At 39.2% G+C, this 18,555-nt stretch overlaps 1 protein-coding gene across 1 annotated transcript; it reads left to right on the top strand.

Annotated features, from left to right (window-relative positions):
• The first annotated feature begins 9,424 nt into the window (after positions 1-9,424).
• On the top strand, positions 9,425-12,126 carry LOC132705081 (uncharacterized). Its single transcript, XM_060675512.1, has 4 exons — positions 9,425-9,752; positions 9,853-10,077; positions 10,320-11,915; positions 12,047-12,126. The coding sequence occupies exons 1-4, from the start codon at positions 9,425-9,427 to the stop codon at positions 12,124-12,126; spliced, it is 2,229 nt and encodes a 742-aa protein (XP_060531495.1).
• Positions 12,127-18,555: the final 6,429 nt, after the last annotated feature.

Here is an 18,555-nt window from a genome sequence, read left to right as displayed (position 1 = left end):
GACGCCATCGAGCTAAACGACTACCAGGATCATTTATCGAAAATAGCCAAGTTAAAGGACGATGATCAGTAACGAGAGTAAATTTTCTTCCGAACAGATAAGGGCGGAAGTGTTTAACTGCCCATACTATGGCGAGAAGTTCCCGTTCTATAGTTGAATATTTCGTCTCTGCACTACATAGAGTTCTAGAGGCATATGCTATGGGAAGGTCTTTTCCAATTGGACCTTGTGAAAGAACTGCACCAATGGCAAATGCACTGGCATCGGTGGTTAGAACAAAAGTTCCCTCGAAATTTGGATAAATGAGTATTGGGTCACGTATTAGAGCGTTTTTAAGCTCATTAAATGAATTTTTGCATTCTGAATTGAATACGAAGGGTGTGTCTTTTTGGAGAAGTCTAGTTAAAGGTTTTGAGATCTTAGCGAAATTGGGGATAAAACGTCGGTAGTAACCGGCTAAACCAAGGAAGGATTTAATGTCTTTTGGTGATTTTGGTTCTGAAATTTTTTGAATAGCGTCTATTTTCTCAGGGTTGGGTTTGACTCCATCTGGGGTCACGAGATGCCCTAAATAAGCTACTTCCTTTCGAAGAAATTCACACTTGTCAGGTTGGAGTTTGAGGTTTGCACCACGAAGGCGTTTGAAGACATCAGTTAACCTTTGTATATGTTCGTGTATGGTAGCGGAATAAACGATAATATCGTCCATGTAAACGAGACATCGTTCGTTTTGAAGACCTAAGAGAATGTTGTCCATGACACGTTGGAAAGTGGATGGAGAATTTTTTAGTCCGAAGGGTAAACGGAGAAATTCAAAATGACCATATTCAACTGAAAATGCAGTTTTAGCAACGTCCTTGGGATCAATTTCAATTTGGTGAAACCCAGAGGCTAGGTCCAAAGTAGTGAAATATTGACATCTGCCTAACTGGTCTAAGAGATCGGAAATATTGGGAAGAGGGTATCTATCGTCGACAGAGACTTCATTTAGTTTGCGATAGTCGATGACCTCGCGCCATTTTTGTTTCATAGAAGCGTCTAATTTTTTTGGGACAACCCAAACAGGGGAAGACCATGGAGAAGTGGAAGGTCGAATGATTCCTTGTTCGAGCATTTTGTTGATTTGTGACTTTACTTCTTGTTTGTGGACATGTGGGTACCTATATGATTTGGTAAAAATCGGTCTGGCGTTGTTCGTTTCAATAGTATGTTTAATTTCATTAGTAAAACTTAAATGATCTCCTTCTAAATAGAATATATCAGAAAAATCAAGACATAATTGTGTTATTAATTCTTTTTCTTCTTCGTTTAAATGATCGGTGCGTAACTGGGATTGAATTATACCGCGCCTATCAACAGGTTGAGGATTTAAATTGAAAATATTATTTATTTCTTTTTCGTTAGGATTTGTATTAATAGGTTCGATAGATAAATTTGAAAAATCTATAGTTTTTGGGATAGCATTAGCGTTAATAACAGTAGTAAAAAATTCACCTTTGTTATTTACTTTAACTAAAGCATTAGGTAACCTAACTTTTTCACATTCTTGAGAGTGGAGAATAGCGTCTGTGTTTGTTAAACTACATTTTAATTTGAAAATTCTTTCGGTCCTAGGTTCGATTGAAATTCGATTTTGAATATTTTGTTCAGGTTTTTTACAAATTTTGGGAAGAACAGATTCGTGTCCTACTTTATGCAAAGGCATTGTTTTAAAATTCGTTATAAGTTTTTTGGACTTTAAATCGATTATACATTGGTAGCGATCAAGAAAATCTAAACCGAGAATTCCGTCAAATTCGATGTCAAGATCGTAAAGATATACTTTATGGTTGTCGTTATCGGTGAATGGAATAAGTGTGGATTCTTTAATAAAAAGTGTTTGATTTGTTATACCTTGGATGGTAATATTTTCCTTAACTCGTGTTATGTAATTTTCAGCGGTTTTATATTTAAAGATAGAAATACCTGCGCCTGTATCTATTAATATTTTGAATTTTTGCGTAGCGTCAAAAATATAGTATAAATTTTTAGAATTTACCGTAAGAAGAGGGTTTAACAGAAGTTCTGTTCTGGAAAGTTTAGATTGGGATTCATGTTGTCTAAATTCAGAGTTTGAATTTGGGAATTGATTTCGAAAATCGGGTCTGGAGACATTTCGTCTGGTGGGATATCGTAAGGGCTTTCTTGAAAATCCTGCTCTGGTTCGCAGTTTTCTGGATGGTTAGAATAATGATTTTGAAGTTCATTATCTTCTTGAAGAGTGTAATTTTCATGTGAAAATTCCTGGGAATTTCCGGAATAACCGTCGATGTAGATCGGGTTTGAGTTTGCATGATGAGTTCGCTGCGGGTTTGGATTCATAAAATGTGGCTTAGGATAAGAGTTTGAAGATTTCATCGGTATTTGATTCGAGTTGTTGCTAATGTGGCTTTGTTGGAACCAATTAGAAGGTCGCTGTGGATATTGCGAAAAATTTGGTTTGACATGCTGATGCGTACTTCTACATTGATTTGAAGTATGGCCAATTTTATTACACAAAGTGCATTTGGGTTGCTGAAGAGGGGTTCGAATATTCGCAGAATGCGATTTAGGAGAATTTAATTTGACAGATTTTTGATTTTCAAAATATGAGAGTTGGAGTTCTCGACGAATCCTTGCTTGGGCTTCTAAAAGTGAAGTGGGATTACTAGCACGAATGAGTTGACCTAATCTAGGTTCTAAACCTGTAAGAAGTGTATTAAGGGTCATAGTCTCAATTAAAGATATCTGAGCATCCTTTTGCTCTTTGGATCCTAATGTGGTGGATTTTTGAACACATGAATGCATTTTCGCATTTAGGACTTGAAGACGATTGAAAAATGTTAATGCTGATTCATTGGGCAATTGTTTAAGACGTTGAAGGTCATGAATTAGGGAAGGTAAATCTCTAGAATCACCAAAGTGTAGAGTTAATAGTTTCTTTATTTCTAGATACGAATCAGGATTCCTAGAATTAATTAATTGAGCTGCTTTACCGCGGAGCTTATTTTTAATGTGAATCACTAAAAGAATTTTTTGTTGCGTTGTTACCATATTATAAGCACAATCACACGCGTTTATAAAATTTCCTAAAAAGATTTGGTCGCCCTCAAATTCAGGTACGATACAGAAAATTTCCGAAAGTTTATATGGTTTAACTTCCAGCATTGTACTAGGTTCGTCTGATTGAGTTGCCATTATTTTAGGTTTTAAGAAAAAGCAAATAAATTTATAAGAAGTTCAAACACAATTATTTTTTGTTTTAAATATTGCCAAGTTAAACTCGGAGACTAAAATTTAATCAAAATAATTATCGCGGAACGATTCTACGTTGGGAAATTCAATAAATAGGTAATTTTCAACCTTGGGTAATCGAACTTAATAAATTCAACAATGTTGCAAATTAAAAATAAAATTATTCGTAACGATTCTTAACACTTACAGTACTATTTTCATTGCTGCCTTTCGAGACGGTTGATGGGTTTATCCTTGTTCCGGTACGATGGGCTGTCTTCGTTGTTCCCTAGATTTAGGGGTCGGAATCTGCCGCCACTAGTTAGAATACTCGTGTTCTAGCAACGTGAACAGATCCTACTCCGAATTCTTGCCTCTCGAAACGGTGATGGAAGGTTCCTTGTTCCGGCACGACTGGGCTGCGATGGTTCTTCTTTCCGTCTAAGGGATTGGAATCCGCCGTCACTAGTTAGAATACTCGTGTTCTAGCAACGTGAACGGATCCTACTACGACTGCGCCAATTTTTATATTTCACTTTTCAAAAATAACTTTTTAAAAAATATATTTATTAACTTTAAATTAAAATTATAATCGAAATGAAATTGGACATAATAACCTCGCGACGAGAGAATGTTATCAAACAACGTTTTACAATAGAAATTGGTATTTATAATAAATTTATGCTGACGTTGACGGGGTCGACGGCTGCGGATGTTGCGACATATCGTTGACACGACGTTTTCGCAATCGTTGCACTCTTGCAGGTCGGTGGCATTTAACCCATATGGACAATAGGATTTCCGGATATAACATATATATATATATATATATATATATATATATATATATATATATATATATATATATATATATATATATATATATATATATATATATATATATATATATATATATATATATATATATATATATATATATATATATATATATATATATATATATATATATATATATATATATATAACGGGTGACTCAGAGTAAATTTCACTATTTAAACGCGCCTTGTACATCCAACTTAATATTTGGGGGGGGGGGGGGGTTAGCGCTGGTTATCAGTCAACATGGAGCAGTGGTCAAATGAGCAACGAGCGTTTATGGTCGAAGCGTTCTTAAAATCGAACGATTCGTATGTTGCGGCACGGCGACGTTTTTGTAACCGTTACAATAATCGGCGTTTACGTGATGCTCCGTCAAACAATATATTGAAATCGTGGGTTAAAAGATTTAGACAAAGTGGTACAGTGGCAAATCAGAAGCGTCCCGGTCAACAGAGGTCCATCAGAACGCCAGAGAATATTGAGATTGTGCGACGTGCTGCGACTGAACATCCGAGGCGCTCAATTCGAAAACATGGCCAGGCCCTGAATATTCATCGCTCAAGTGTGCAACGGATTTTAAGCAAAGACTTACGGTTCCATCCCTACAAAATTCAATTGGTGCAGTTTCTAAAGCCCACAGACTACGAATTACGAAAAAAATATTGTGAGGCAATGATGAATATGTTTTGGAACGAAGGAGGATTGGACAACATTTTATTCAGTGATGAGGCTCACTTCCATCTAGAGGGGTATTGTTAACAAACAAAACTGTCGCTTTTGGAGCCCCGACAACCCAAAGAAAAGCATGAAAAACAATTGCATTCCAAGAAGGTAACAGTTTGGTGTGCCATGTCAGCTACTGGAATAATTGGGCCCCCTAAATAAAAAGGATCAGTATATTTAAAACACTCTTTTTTATTAATCGAGGTATTAGTTACAAGATGTCAAAATCAATGTAAACTTTTACTGTTTTCTTAACTTCAGCAAATGTTGTATTTTGGATTTTATGACGGATACACTTCTCTTAGAGTTAAAGGTTGTAATAAATTCTCTTATTTTAGCTGACGGTGGGTAAGTGTTTGTTTGGAGGTATTGTGCAAACTCCTTCTGGATGCAATTCACTTCATTCTCGCTCCATACTAAAATAAAAAATATTTTTCATAAAACGTGTTCGAAAAATTAGTTAAGGTGTGTTTGTCGTTATTTTATAAATTAGTATTTGTCACTTACATCGTTTATTTACAACTTTGGAGACTTTTGGCTTATCTGAAAGAAACAGTGTTTTGTCAAAAACACACAACTGTTTCACTTATATTCGCACTAGTATTATTAGTTTTTTGACACCACAGTAACAAAATAAATTTATTAAAAACAAATCTGACCTAAATTTTCGTTAACTCGCATCGGTTTATTTTTACCTCTTATTCTAATGAACCATGCCTATGGCAGTATAACTGAGTAAAAGTAATAAAAACATAGAGAATTACCTATATCAGCAGTTTCTTGATCTTCGTTCTTCTTAATGTTTTCAGGAATTGGTTGGTCAAAAATATTATTATCTTTATTCGCTTCAATATTTTCTTTTTTCCACACAAACAATATTTCATTGTCTTGTGTGGGCGCATTTGGTGACGAGGACTCTGAAACCATTTAGATATAAAATGGCAAACTAGTAGTAAACAGAAAACTTTTTGCATGACTACCTTTAGGTTCATTTTCTTCGGGATAGTCAATATCAATGTCCATTTCGTTTATCGATTTGCCTTTATATTCGACAGGAAGGGTTCCTTTTTCCATCATCAATGGTATTTTTGAAACCTTTGCGGTCTGGTAAATATCTACAGGCAGCCTGGAATAACAACTATGAAATTCATACACAAATAAGACTACCTAATTAGCAAACAAAAAAAGAAGACAAGAGAAGAAAAGTGCCTCAACTATGCAAGTTCACACAAGTTATTTTTCTTCAATGGCCTTGTTTTTGTGCAATATTAACATGCGAAAGACAATACCTTTTGGACAGATCGCACGTCTGTCCTTGTATATATATATATAATTTTTTTTTATTATTTTATTTTTTGGTAATTTGCAAAGAGAGAAAGTTTTCTTATGTTTAGTCGGGTTTTTGGGACAAATAATTTTGTGCGTACTCAAATAAAAATTTAAGTTGCTGGAACATTTTTTACCGCGGTATTGCCGTTAAAGTTTTTTTTTGGGTCAAGCCGATCGGGAGTGCATTAACATTCCGTGTGCGGCAGCACCGAGATCTGTTGCGCGTTTTCCGCGAAGGGAACTTTAATTCTAAAGATTTTCGTTGTGCGTTTTTATGTTGTCCGTGGCGTAACACCAGTAAGTTCTGCGAATTGAGTAGCAAAACTTACAGCAAAGAGGAAGCAGGCCTGCTGAGGAGACGGAGGCGTGCGCTTAAGGTGAGACCTTAAAGTTCTTTAGCGGCCCGTTTGGCGATCGGTAGTATTTCTAAATTTTTAAAGCCTACAGTCCACTTTAAAGCTCTTCCGAGCGCGCCGCCCATTTTCTTTTCATATCGGTGGTTATTCCGCGAAAAGAAATTATTTGGTCCTTCGAGCCGGATTCGGCAGTTTTTAGCCTTAGCTACGCAACGGAAAACATTTCTCTCTTACAGAAATTAAAATAAATTCATTATTTCAATCCGCATTATTTTGATTTCGATTATTACCACGGAGAGGGCACAATTTTAATTAAGTTACTTGAAATTGGATTTAAACATTTTCTGTCAAGATCTAATTCTTGAGCAAAACAAAAAAATTGATGACCTTCGCATTCCGTTTTATGTACCTTTCGTCCATACAATACGCAGTTGTTCATTTTAGATAATTTAATTTTTAGTCAGGTAAATAGAGCAGGGCACATAATTTAATATTAGTGTGTGAAGAGTTTGACCAGTTTTTATTAGGTTTGAACCGTTTACTTTTTACTCACCGAAAAGAAAAAAAAATGGGTGATTATAAAAAGAATAAAGTACTCCGGTCGACTGAAATTCATAAATTGAACGAAATATACGATGTTGCTCTGAAAGTTAATGCCGAAGATGAAAGTTTTTATCCCATTCTTGAAGCTATGTATAAAGAACTTGAGGAAACTCGAACAAATTTTTATAAACTTCACAATAAAATTATATCAATCATATGTGATAAGCAAAATGCGGATGAACTATTCAAGATTGAGGATGATTTTCGAAAAAAATTCGATATTCAATATTATAGAATTCAAGCTATTTATACGCAACGTTTAATGAAGCCGACGATGCAATCTGTGGCTATACCGGGTGAACAATTGCCCATCTCTGCATATTTAAATTTACCCAAGCCTGAGTTACCGACATTTAGCGGAGAAGTTACCGAGTTTCGGAGTTTTCTCGATCAATTTGATGCGCGTGTTCATACGGTCCCCCACTTAAAAGCGATTGACAAATTTAACCTATTAGTTTCTTGCTTGAAAGGTGTCGCTCGGGACGCTGTCGACCATTTGGATATCACAGCAGATAATTACACAATTGCTTACGATTTACTAAAAGAAAGGTTCAATAATGTGAGAGTTATTGCTTCAAATTTATGGAATAACCTCGAATGCTCACCTAAACTTACCTCAGATAATTCAAAAGAGTTACGCTCTTTATTAGATACGTTTTCAAAAAATGTCGCAGCTTTGCAAAAACTAGCGTTACCCACGGAACACTGGGACTTTATACTTGTTCAAATGATGCTGAAAAGACTCACGGTTTCTCTAGTTACACTATTTGAACTTCATCACAACGACAGTACTATTCCAAGTTATGCTAAATTAAAGCAATTTTTAAGTAAAAATTGTCTGGCGTTGGACAATATTAATTTTCAAACTAAAACAAAGCAAATTTTTCTCAAAAAGCCAACTTTCTCCAACTCTACAGCAATGCTGGCTCAAACTGAAAATCGACCAAAATGTCCTGTTTGTAAAAATTCTCATTTTATTTATAAATGCAGCGAGTTTTTGGAAAAATCTCCCGCAGAGCGCTACAATCTGGTTAAGAGGGGAAAAATGTGCGTAAATTGTTTAGGCTCTCACCGTTTTAGTACCTGTACCTCTACGTGGAGTTGTCATATGTGCCACAAAAAACATCACACATTACTTCACTTTCAGTCACCCCCCGCTAACAATGATTCGCTTAAGCTCTCTGACCACATAAATCCATTAACCGTAACTGCAGGTTTTTCTTCAGCAAATTCGAGCGTTTTACTTTCCACTGCTTTTCTCGAAATACTCGACGGTCGCGGAATCTACCAGCCGATACGATGCTTACTCGATTCAGGAAGTATGTGTCATTCATAACTCAAAAAACAGTTAGCCGGTTAGGCTTACGACCGTCTCCCCTAGAGGTTCGTATAAACGGCTTAGGCGCCATGCATTCGCAAGCTGATTTAGGTGGAGTAACTATATTTTTTAGACCGATGTATAAAACTCATCATGTTTTAACCACTGACGCTTTAATTCTGAAAAAAATTTGCGAAGACCAGCCTGCTTTGGATGTTAAACATAGTCACTGGTCCCGCTTAACTAATTTACACTTGGCCGATGACCAATTTTCCCGCAGGGGACCTATAGATCTCCTTCTGGGTGCCGACGTCTTTTCTAAAATTCTGTTGGACGGACGCATCCCTGGATCTAAAGACCAGCCCGACGCAATTAATATATTCTTCGGCTATGTCCTTATGGGGAAAATAAATCATTTCAAAGCGCCTGCACTCGCTACGTTGTTTTGTCATCTTGAGGACACGGTTTCCCTTGATCAACAATTGGACAAATTCTGGGAATTAAAGACACTTCCTGATGCACCTCGTCTATCTCCCGATGACATTAAGGCGGAACAAACATTTGTCAGCACACACCGGCGAGACCAGCCGTCTGGTCGGTTCATCGTCGACTTACCTTTTAAGGAAGAAGCCCCTATCTTCCCAAATATCCGATCTCTGGCTTTACAGAGGTTTTATTCCCTTGAGCGGAGACTTAAGAAGCAGCCTGAGATTTACTCGCAATATCGCGATTTCATGAACGAATTTATTGCGCTTAACCACATGGAATCTATTCCAGACGATTCGTTCAGTCCTCTCACTGTTATTATCTATCCCACCATTGTGTTTTAACGCCGGAAAGTTTAACCAGTAAACTAAGGGTGGTTTTTAACGGTTCCGCACACCTTCACAACCAGCCTTCCCTCAATGATATATTCACCGGTCCAAAACTCCAGAGTGATATATCTACAATATTATTAAATTTTCGTTTATTCAGTTGTATTCTGACCGCCGACATTTCCAAAATGTATCGTCAAATTTTGGTTAATCCGCTTCATACGGACTACCAACGAGTTCTTTGGCGCAACACGCCTAACGAGCCTGTAAAGGACTTTCGAATAAACCGAGTCGTGTACGGTCTTTCTTGTTCGCCTTACCTCGCAATACGATATCTGCACCAATTGGCGGTCGAGAAAGGGCATAAATATCCCCTAGCTGCCAAAGCCCTTAAAAGGAACACCTACGTTGACGATATTGTCGTCTCTTGTTGTTCGATCCAAACCGCTTTAGCTTTGCGCGATGAACTCATCGCATTATTAAACACGGGCGGTTTCGAGTTAAAGAAATGGTCCAGTAAGTCCCGCCGTATTGGAGGGAATTCTGACATCCGATCTGGCGATTAACCCCCTTGAATTTGTAAGCAAACTGTCTTCCCCGACTCTAAGGGTTTTAGGATTAGAATGGGATGCTCCATCCGATACCTTCCGATTTAAAGTGAAGGCTTTTGATTCCGGTTGCACGAAGCGACTCCTTTTGTCCAACTTAGCACGGATATTCGACCCCTTAGGCTTTCTATCTCCCGTCACTCTCCTCACTAAGCATATCATTCAAAAAATTTGGTCTCAAAAAATCGGTTGGGACGACAAACCCTCAACGATGTGGTTCGTTGGTGGGAGAAGTACGTATCCGAAATTTCTGTCCTTGGAAATCTAAATATTGCGAGACGCCTTTTACCTAATGAGATGTCCAAATTGGAAATTCACTGCTTTGGCGACGCTAGTGAAATAGGTTACTGCGCTGTGTTATACTTTCGATGTTTAACGTCGTCAGCCTCACCCGTCCTTCATTTCGTAACGGCTAAATCTAAAGTCGCGCCTGTCAAGAAAATAGTATCAATTCCGCGTCTGGAATTATGTGCAGCCGTGTTAGCGGCTCGCTTGGTGTCATTTGTGGCCACGGCTATTAAGTCATCCGATATCGAAGTTACAGATATTTTCTGTTACTCTGATTCCACGGTTACTCTGGGTTGGTTGAGATCTTCTCCGCACCGTTGGAAGACTTTCGTCAGTAACAGGGTGTCTTTTGTTCAGGAAAGAGTTAATCCTTCCAGTTGGCATTATGTCTCATCTAGAGAGAACCCCGCTGACCTTGGATCCCGTGGTTATTTACCTTCCGAGTTAGTGAACAGTTCTCTATGGTGGGCGGGGCCATCCTTTTTGCATTGCAATCCCATTATTTTAGAACGTGACCCCACCGACGTCCACGACCACGAATTGGAGGCTCGCACCTTAAACCTCCATACCACCCAAGCTTCCACAAATTTTCTAGACACCATGCTCGAGAACTCTTCATCCTTAAACAAATGTGTTCGGTCGCTGAGTTATTTGGTACGTTACGTGCATTACTTGCGTAAATCGAATAAATTGGAAACCGGTTTTCTGACATCCTTCGAGAGTTACAATTCTCTGTTAATTTTCGTAAGACGCTCGCAAGACCTATTTTTTAGTCACGAACTCCGTCTTCTTAAGGATGGTAAACCTCTTGCTAAAAATTTCAGGAAACTATCTCCATTTCTTGACGATGTTGGAACTTTGAGAGTGGGTGGACGATTAAGCCAAGCAACCATTTCCTACGAACGTAAATTTCCTGCGTTACTTCCTAGCCAGTGCCGATTAACTGAGATGATTATCGAGTCGACTCATGTACAGTATTTACACGCCGGCATCCAAACTGTCCAAATTTCCCAGCGTTTCTGGATTCTTTCTCCAAAACGAGCAATCCGAAGGGTTTTGTCCAAATGCGTCAAATGCTTTCGAGTAAACCCCACGTCGCCTGTTCCTTTAATGGGAAACTTATCCATAGCGCGCATTTCCGAACTTAAGCCCTTCAGCACCGTCGGCGTCGATTTCGCAGGACCTTTCCCAATTTTAATGTCCAGGATTCGAAAGGCACCGATCCTTAAAGCATACCTAGCACTCTTTATTTGTTTCTCCACCAAGGCTGTTCACCTGGAGCTAGTGTCAGATCTGTCCACGAGCGCATTCTTAGCTGCCTTTAAACGATTTGTCAGCCGCCGCGGCAGATGCGATAACATTCATAGCGACAACGGCACAAACTTTTCTGGGGCAAGTAAAGAATTAAACAGGCTGGCTGAAACCGCCGCCAATCACCACTACATTAAGTGGCACTTTATTCCCCCCTCATCTCCACACTTTGGAGGACTATGGGAGTCCAACATCAAAACGGTTAAGGGTCACATAGCCCGTACGATTGGGGAACAGGTATTAACTTTTGAGGAACTCTACACTTTATTCACCCAAGTTGAAGCGATAATGAATTCGCGTCCGTTATGCCCTCTAAGTGAGGATCCGAACGACTTGAATGTTTTAACGCCCGGGCACTTCCTCACAATGGAGCCTTTGAACGCCCCTCCCGAGGACCTCGTGCAACACGTCCCAATCGCCTTTCTCGTTGGCAGCTTCTCTCCAAATTTCACCAACAGATCTGGACTCGATGGTCTAAAGAATATCTCCATACGCTCCAAAGAGCCAAATGGAACAGTCTCTCTGCAAATGTAAACCGGGCGCTTTAGTGATTATAAAACAGAGCAACTCACCTCCTTTACAATGGCCCATTGCTCGTTTAAGCGAAGTCCATCCCGAACCTGATGGTGTCGTCCGAGTGGCTACCGTCCGGACAAGCACTGGCGTTTTCAAACGCCCCGTGATTAAGTTGTGTCCCTTGCCTATCAACCCATGACAATACTGCGTATTGTGGTGGGCGGTTATGGAGAGATCGCACGTCTGTCCTTGTATATACATAATTTTTTTTTATTATTTTATTTTTTGGTGATTTGCAAAGAGAGAAAGTTTTCTTATGTTTAGTCGGGTTTTTGGGACAAATAATTTTGTGCGTACTCAAATAAAAATTTAAGTTTCTGGAACATTTTTTACCGCGGTATTGCCGTTAAAGTTTTTTTTGGGTCACGCCGATCGGGAGTGCTATTAACATTCCGTGTGCGGCAGCAGCGAGATCTGTTGCGCGTTTTCCGCGAAGGGAACTTTAATTCTAAAGATTTTCGTTGTGCGTTTTTATGTTGTCCGTGGCGTAACACCAGTAAGTTCTGCGAATTGAGTAGCAAAACTTACAGCAAAGAGGAAGCAGGCCTGCTGAGGAGACGGAGGCGTGCGCTTAAGGTGAGACCTTAAAGTTCTTTAGCGGCCCGTTTGGCGATCGGTAGTATTTCTAAATTTTTAAAGCCTACAGTCCACTTTAAAGCTCTTTCGAGCTCGCCGCCCATTTTCTTTTCATATCGGTGGTCATTCCGCGAAAAGAAATTACCTTTTTTGTAAAGAACTAGTCAGCAACTCAACCTTAAGTACCTATAATTTAAAGTTCGTAGAAACATGGCTGCGAACACTTTTTTTTGGGATCTGAAACGTTTACTCTTTTGTGGAAGCTCAATATTTTTGGTGATGTTAAATATCTACAGGGTGGGGCAATTTTTGGTCAGTTAAATTTATCCTCAAGTTTTTTGTGTGATTCCACTTACTTTCATTAATGATTGAGATATTAAATTAAATAAAAACATATTAAATATTACAGCTTGGTTTTTAAACATTGTAAATTTATGTTAATAAAACAAAAAAGTAAAAATGAAATTTTGTTACTCCTATTTAACATACGCGATTGCAATACGATTATTAGAAATTGTCCCCCCGTAACTACAAATTCTTGCATTTTAAGAGATACGATAATTTTGCCTGTGTATATTTCGATATGTGCTTATCCATTTGATATTTGATATTGCAAATTAATTACAATTGCAATTAAAATATTGACAGAAAAAAACTTAGTTTAAACTGTTTGTTAGTTTGTTTGTTTGTTAGTTGTCATTAACAAAACTAAGATTTAAAAAATATCTTACTCATAGTATTCATCGTGAGTTTTCTGGGTATCGCCCATAAAATTCGCAAATTGCTTCGTTTCGTTTGGTGTCATATTAAGTATTTGCATGACAGTAGCGATGTGCTTTCGTAATTTGTTGCTAGAAATAGCATCTGGATTCTGCAACTCATTTTTTTTTTGTTAGCATTCTAATGGCGACATCACTTTTGCCCCACTTTATCTTGCTGCCAGGTACGGCGAAGACATAAATTTTTCTTCTGAAATATATTTATTTCTATTACTCAACATAGTTTCAATAAAATCTTCCAGGTAGATATAAGCAGCAAAAACCGCACATAACCTCAATTTCCTAACCCCCCGCAGCGGGCCCCCCCGCGCGTGGCGTCCTAGTGTACCCCCTGGCTACCAGAGTGCGCTCCGCCCCCCACCCAGCTTGTGTAGCGTCCTGTTTTGCCCCGGTTCCGCCCGTCGCTGCTAGATGTCGCGCGCTCCGACCGTCGTAGGCCCCCCCCGGTAGAGGGCGGTGACGGTGCGGCGCGGAGACGGTGTGGCGCGGTGACGCGGGGGATCGGGTCGTCGGTAAACAAGTCGAGTGACTTATACAGAGTGTCTCAATAATCACGGTTTAATAAAAGAAAAACTATAGATACAATAACAAATATTTATTAACTCATATGTAGACAACGTAGTGCTTCGTACAAGCGGTGTTTCTGGTCCATGAGATTTTCTACTTCATGGCGGTCGAGGATAATTTCGTCGCCATGATCCTGTTTCAGTATCAACTCACAGCTCTCTTCGTCGTTCGAATAGGTCACCTCGATACTGCTCCCGATGTAGACTGTTATGTCGTTCCAGAACATGATTTCTCCCACCTCGTCCCCCAGAAAGAACAAAAAATCCCAAAAATCCTGGACTTGAAAATCTATGTGCTTGTTCTTGAAGATGAAACGGACACCTGAATTCTTTATTTCGAAAATCGTGTTTTCATCGATAGTGACCACTTTGTTACACATTGCGACAAACAGACTGACTTCGGTATCAAATTCAAATGTACTTATATATCAACAACCCCCCACTATCGGTGTAATTAAGCGAGATATTTACATTTAGTCAATTTGAATAAGCATTTTGCCAAAAGAAGCAAACAAGCGCACGTAGTTACATATAGCGGGATTAAACTAGTTTTTCGATCTGCCGAGATGTTGTATTCGTTACCGCAATTGTCGTTAACGCCGCCGCTGGTGTTATTACCTTGTAATTTAAATACGGCTTATCTGCGGTAGTGTTATTCGACAATGTCACGCTAAAAGTTTGTAGCTTGTCGATTCCGTTGACCTGAACGAGTTGCATACGCGTCCACGTTTCGGGCCAAATGCAATGATTATTATGATTTTTGAAACAAACGAACGCTTCAATCACATCCTTAGGTTTATGTATATAGAAAACGTTTTGTACCACAGCCGACAACAAAACAAAGTGAGCACTTAACAAAACCATGTTTCTAGCCCGAATGAATCTATTATAGATCTCGGTAACTGCTTTTATAACACTCAAACAATAATGACATTTATTCTGGGGAGGTGCCGGGCCGTCGATATGCATTTTGCTGTCCGGTCTGTTATAGTGAACAAAGCAGGGCAAATGAGTTTGCAATTCAAAATTGTTGCGATGTCGTACTGGTAACTTATGCCACATATTTAACAAATCGTGCGGTCTCACATGCTCCAAAAAATGTTGCACAGGAATCAATTCAAGTTGTTCGGTATCCAAGCTTCTAAAATCGTCGAAGAAAACTATCTTCTTATTCATTGTTATGAAAGATCGATAACTTTCTTAACAAATCCCTAATTTGTTTAAAGACACTCTCTGTGGGACAATTAATTCCGACAAGACTCAAGTCTATTTCACCGACTCTCGTTAATTTATTCAAAAATTCGTTGTATTCGTAATACGTTTTCTCTTTGAAAAAATACAAATGTCCGTTGGTGTATCGAAACGCGCCCGACAAATCATCGGGCAGACCCGGAAACAGTTCCGTAGTAAAACCGTGTTCACTCGCACTCAAAAAACACTCGTCTATTTCTGCATAGTAGCGTTTACCGTAAAATATATACGTTCGACCGCCATACGTATTAAAAATGGCGTTCACTGTTTTACCCGCAGGCACACCCAATCGCTGGACGCTTTGTCGGTCGCCCACTACCGTGAAACTCGGAAAGTGAAGTAAATAAAACGAATCACCGGTGACTACCAAAAGTTGTCCGTTGGGTCTTTGGTAGATATGCGAAATAGGAGCGTAAATAGGGACATAATCTGATATCATTTTAGGTTCCATGTAGACTTTATCACCTAATCTTATTATCCAAACCCATTTGTCGTAAAATAGATACATATGATGGTTAGACGTAACCAAAAATATGGATGGATTTACGTGACACAAATCTGGTACTTTTGTTTCGTTTTTCCCTATCGGAGGTTTCGTAGTTGTAGTAGTAGTGGTAGTGGTAGTTGTTGTTGTTGTTGTTGTTGTTGTAGTGGGAGTTGTTACGCGGGCGGTGGTTGTGGTTTTTTTACCATATAAACGTTGAAGACCTGCAACATCGTCGTATGACAATGTCTTAGAATTTAAGCTATACCAAGGGTACATAATGGCATTGCGATCGTTACTGTGCGCCAAACCCAACGTATGTCCAATTTCGTGGAACAACACAGTAAACAAGCTCGTCTTTCCTACGGGCGCAGGCACTTCTAAACCGTAGTACCAATCTTCGGATTTATCCAAATGAACTTCAACGCACTCTTGTTGTTGATTTGGAAAAAATGCATGTCCTAATATGTTACCCCTTCCGTCGAAAGCAAAAGGGCAGGTTTCGTTCCCTTTACATCTTATGCTATGTCTGTGGGTAGTATATTTGTCAGACATCAAAATCATTATATCCGGTTCTGAGTAATTTAAGAAAAAATTTAAATTTGATTCATCACTCCATATTTTAAAAACCTCGGTTGCCAGCACTTTTAACTCTTGATAGTGACTGGGCGGTACTTGAATATACCAATTTAAATCCGTTTTCTGCCATCGCGAAACAGTCGTGAAGGCATTTTCTATTACACCACATCGGGGTTTATTTATTAGTTCGACGGTTTCGTTATTAAAAGTACCATCCACCGGTAAATTATAGAAATCCTGAAAATCCATTAGAGCATTAGAGCATTAGAGTTGCAAACTGGACGCATTGATCTGCGTTAAAGATTCGTTGTCGTTAGGTGAAAGGAATCCGAATTTTTGTAAATATTCAATCACACCTTCCTCGGGCAGCGCGGCGACTATCGTCGACAAGTCCGAACAGGTAGTAAAGACAGCGTAGCATAGCAACAAGACTCTCATCTCGTTCAAGGTCAGTAAAATACTAAAATGTATTCGGTTCCTAGCTAATCTTTTATAGGTAAAATAACAAAGAGAAGTGATGAACCAAACGCTTTTAGTCGCTATTTTGCGTGAGATGACGGAGAATATTACTCGAGAAATGGAACGAAAAAAGAATTATACTTCAATAGATTACAGTTTCGCAATTTGTATTCATATCATAGCATTATCGTGCTTTATTTTTACGTGTAAATGTATTATTAATTTTTTTGGATTGAAATAAAAAGTCTTATTTAAATAAAAAAAAAAGTTTTATTTCATACAGGGATCCTTGAATACAACCAATTATATAAAAGGGCAGAATTTCTCAACGCGCACATGCGCAGTCTTCCTCCGGAGTGAAACATGCAATGGGCGTGATCCGGTTGAAATTTCGGAGGATTCAACCAATTATCATCGTCGAATTTCTCCATGTTAATGACTCTGCATGCGACATCCTCCCGATCCATTTTCGACATTAAAAATTCCATTTTTGATCTTCCTCTCACGTATATCAAGTCAGCATTTTCTATCAGTAGTGCGATTAACGTATCAGTGTCGGAATATTGAACAAAACCAGAACTGTATTTGAGACCGTGATGATATTGTTCGAGCCAGCGTACCGTTCTTTTTTCTGCACCGGTCAACGTGCAATATTCACGCGGCGGTATCAAAACGTAATGACTAATTTGACATCCATTGTAGACAGCCATTTCTTTAACGACAAATCCATCTTCTAACTGGAAGCCTTGAATATCTACCACAACGATGCGCATTTTTAATATGACTGGTTAAGATTAGGTTCCTCCGGCGGTATTTATGTTAGATTTCGAACAATCTCGCGAACGGACAAAGACAACGTTTTGGTTGGCACCACTGACGACGGTTTGGTAAGGTTAGGGCGTATGGTTAATGGGCGAGTGACCTATGGACGAACGGCCAGAACACAAAAAGAAGAAGCACATGGGCGGGTGGCCAATAGGTCCAGTGTGAAGGAAGAAGACCCGTGGGCGGTGGGCCCGCGGCCGGGAAGCCAAAAGTGAGGTTATGTGGGCATGGATGTCCCTTTATTCATCTACATGCAAGGCCAGGTAGGCAATGGTATGAAAAAGCATCGGAGATGGGGCTCCATTGTAATCCAAGAACCTTTATAAATATCTTCCAGGTAATCGCGCATAAAGTCGAGATACATAGAATAGAGCTCTGGGTTTCGAGAAAGACGCTTTTCCAGCGACAACAAGCTAAGGTTCTGGGTGTTTAAAGGGTAGGGATGCGATAAATCTACCACTCTTGTTCCTGCGGATCGTATTTGCGAAAATAGTCTCACACCTTTCGTCCTCCGGGGAAGCGGGATGCTTAGTCGGTATGCTTTCTACTTCCCAGAATTTCAGAAAATAAGTATCTAAGCCAATACTGCTGCAACATGACGTAACAGTCGACAAATTATTCAACGAGTTTTGTACCTTTCCTATTAGTTTCTAAAGCAGATGGATGACCGGACGCACCTGGGATGCGTCCAGCGACTAGGATTTGACCAGTTAATCGCCAATTACAAGATCTACAACACCGGGAATATGGTAATTGCGGTCAGCCAACTCCAGATTTTTTAAATTTTCTCTGCCAGCGTTATCGAGTTAGATTGCAGGTCTGTCAGTACATAGCTGTGGTACGACAATGGCATCGAACGAAAGTAGAGGAGTTGCTTGATTTTGTGATTTAATGGTGCATCGAGTTAATCCTTTTGAAGTTTGACTGGTCATGACTTTTAGGCCGTGAATGGGCACAGTGTAAAGCTTCAACCTGCGTAAACACGTCGTAGTGCGACGACACCCCCAAAGCCTCACA

The sequence above is a fragment of the Cylas formicarius genome, unplaced genomic scaffold (genome assembly GCF_029955315.1).
Source record: "Cylas formicarius isolate icCylForm1 unplaced genomic scaffold, icCylForm1.1 PGA_scaffold_7__23_contigs__length_41026272, whole genome shotgun sequence".
NCBI lineage: Eukaryota > Metazoa > Arthropoda > Insecta > Coleoptera > Brentidae > Cylas > Cylas formicarius.
Note: the sequence above shows the minus strand (reverse complement) of the source record. Positions and strands in the feature narration are given on the sequence as shown.

What these genes read in the sequence shown, in the direction of transcription:
- LOC132705081 (XM_060675512.1), top strand. Translation starts at nt 9,425, where the DNA reads ATGTATCGTCAAATTTTGGTTAATCCGCTTCATACGGACTACCAACGA. An exon ending in CGAGTTAAAGAAATGGTCCA is followed by an intron (nt 9,753 to 9,852) that starts GTAAGTCCCGCC and finishes TAAGGGTTTTAG; the next exon opens with GATTAGAATGGGATGCTCCA. An exon ending in CAACAGATCTGGACTCGATG is followed by an intron (nt 11,916 to 12,046) that starts GTCTAAAGAATA and finishes TGCTCGTTTAAG; the next exon opens with CGAAGTCCATCCCGAACCTG.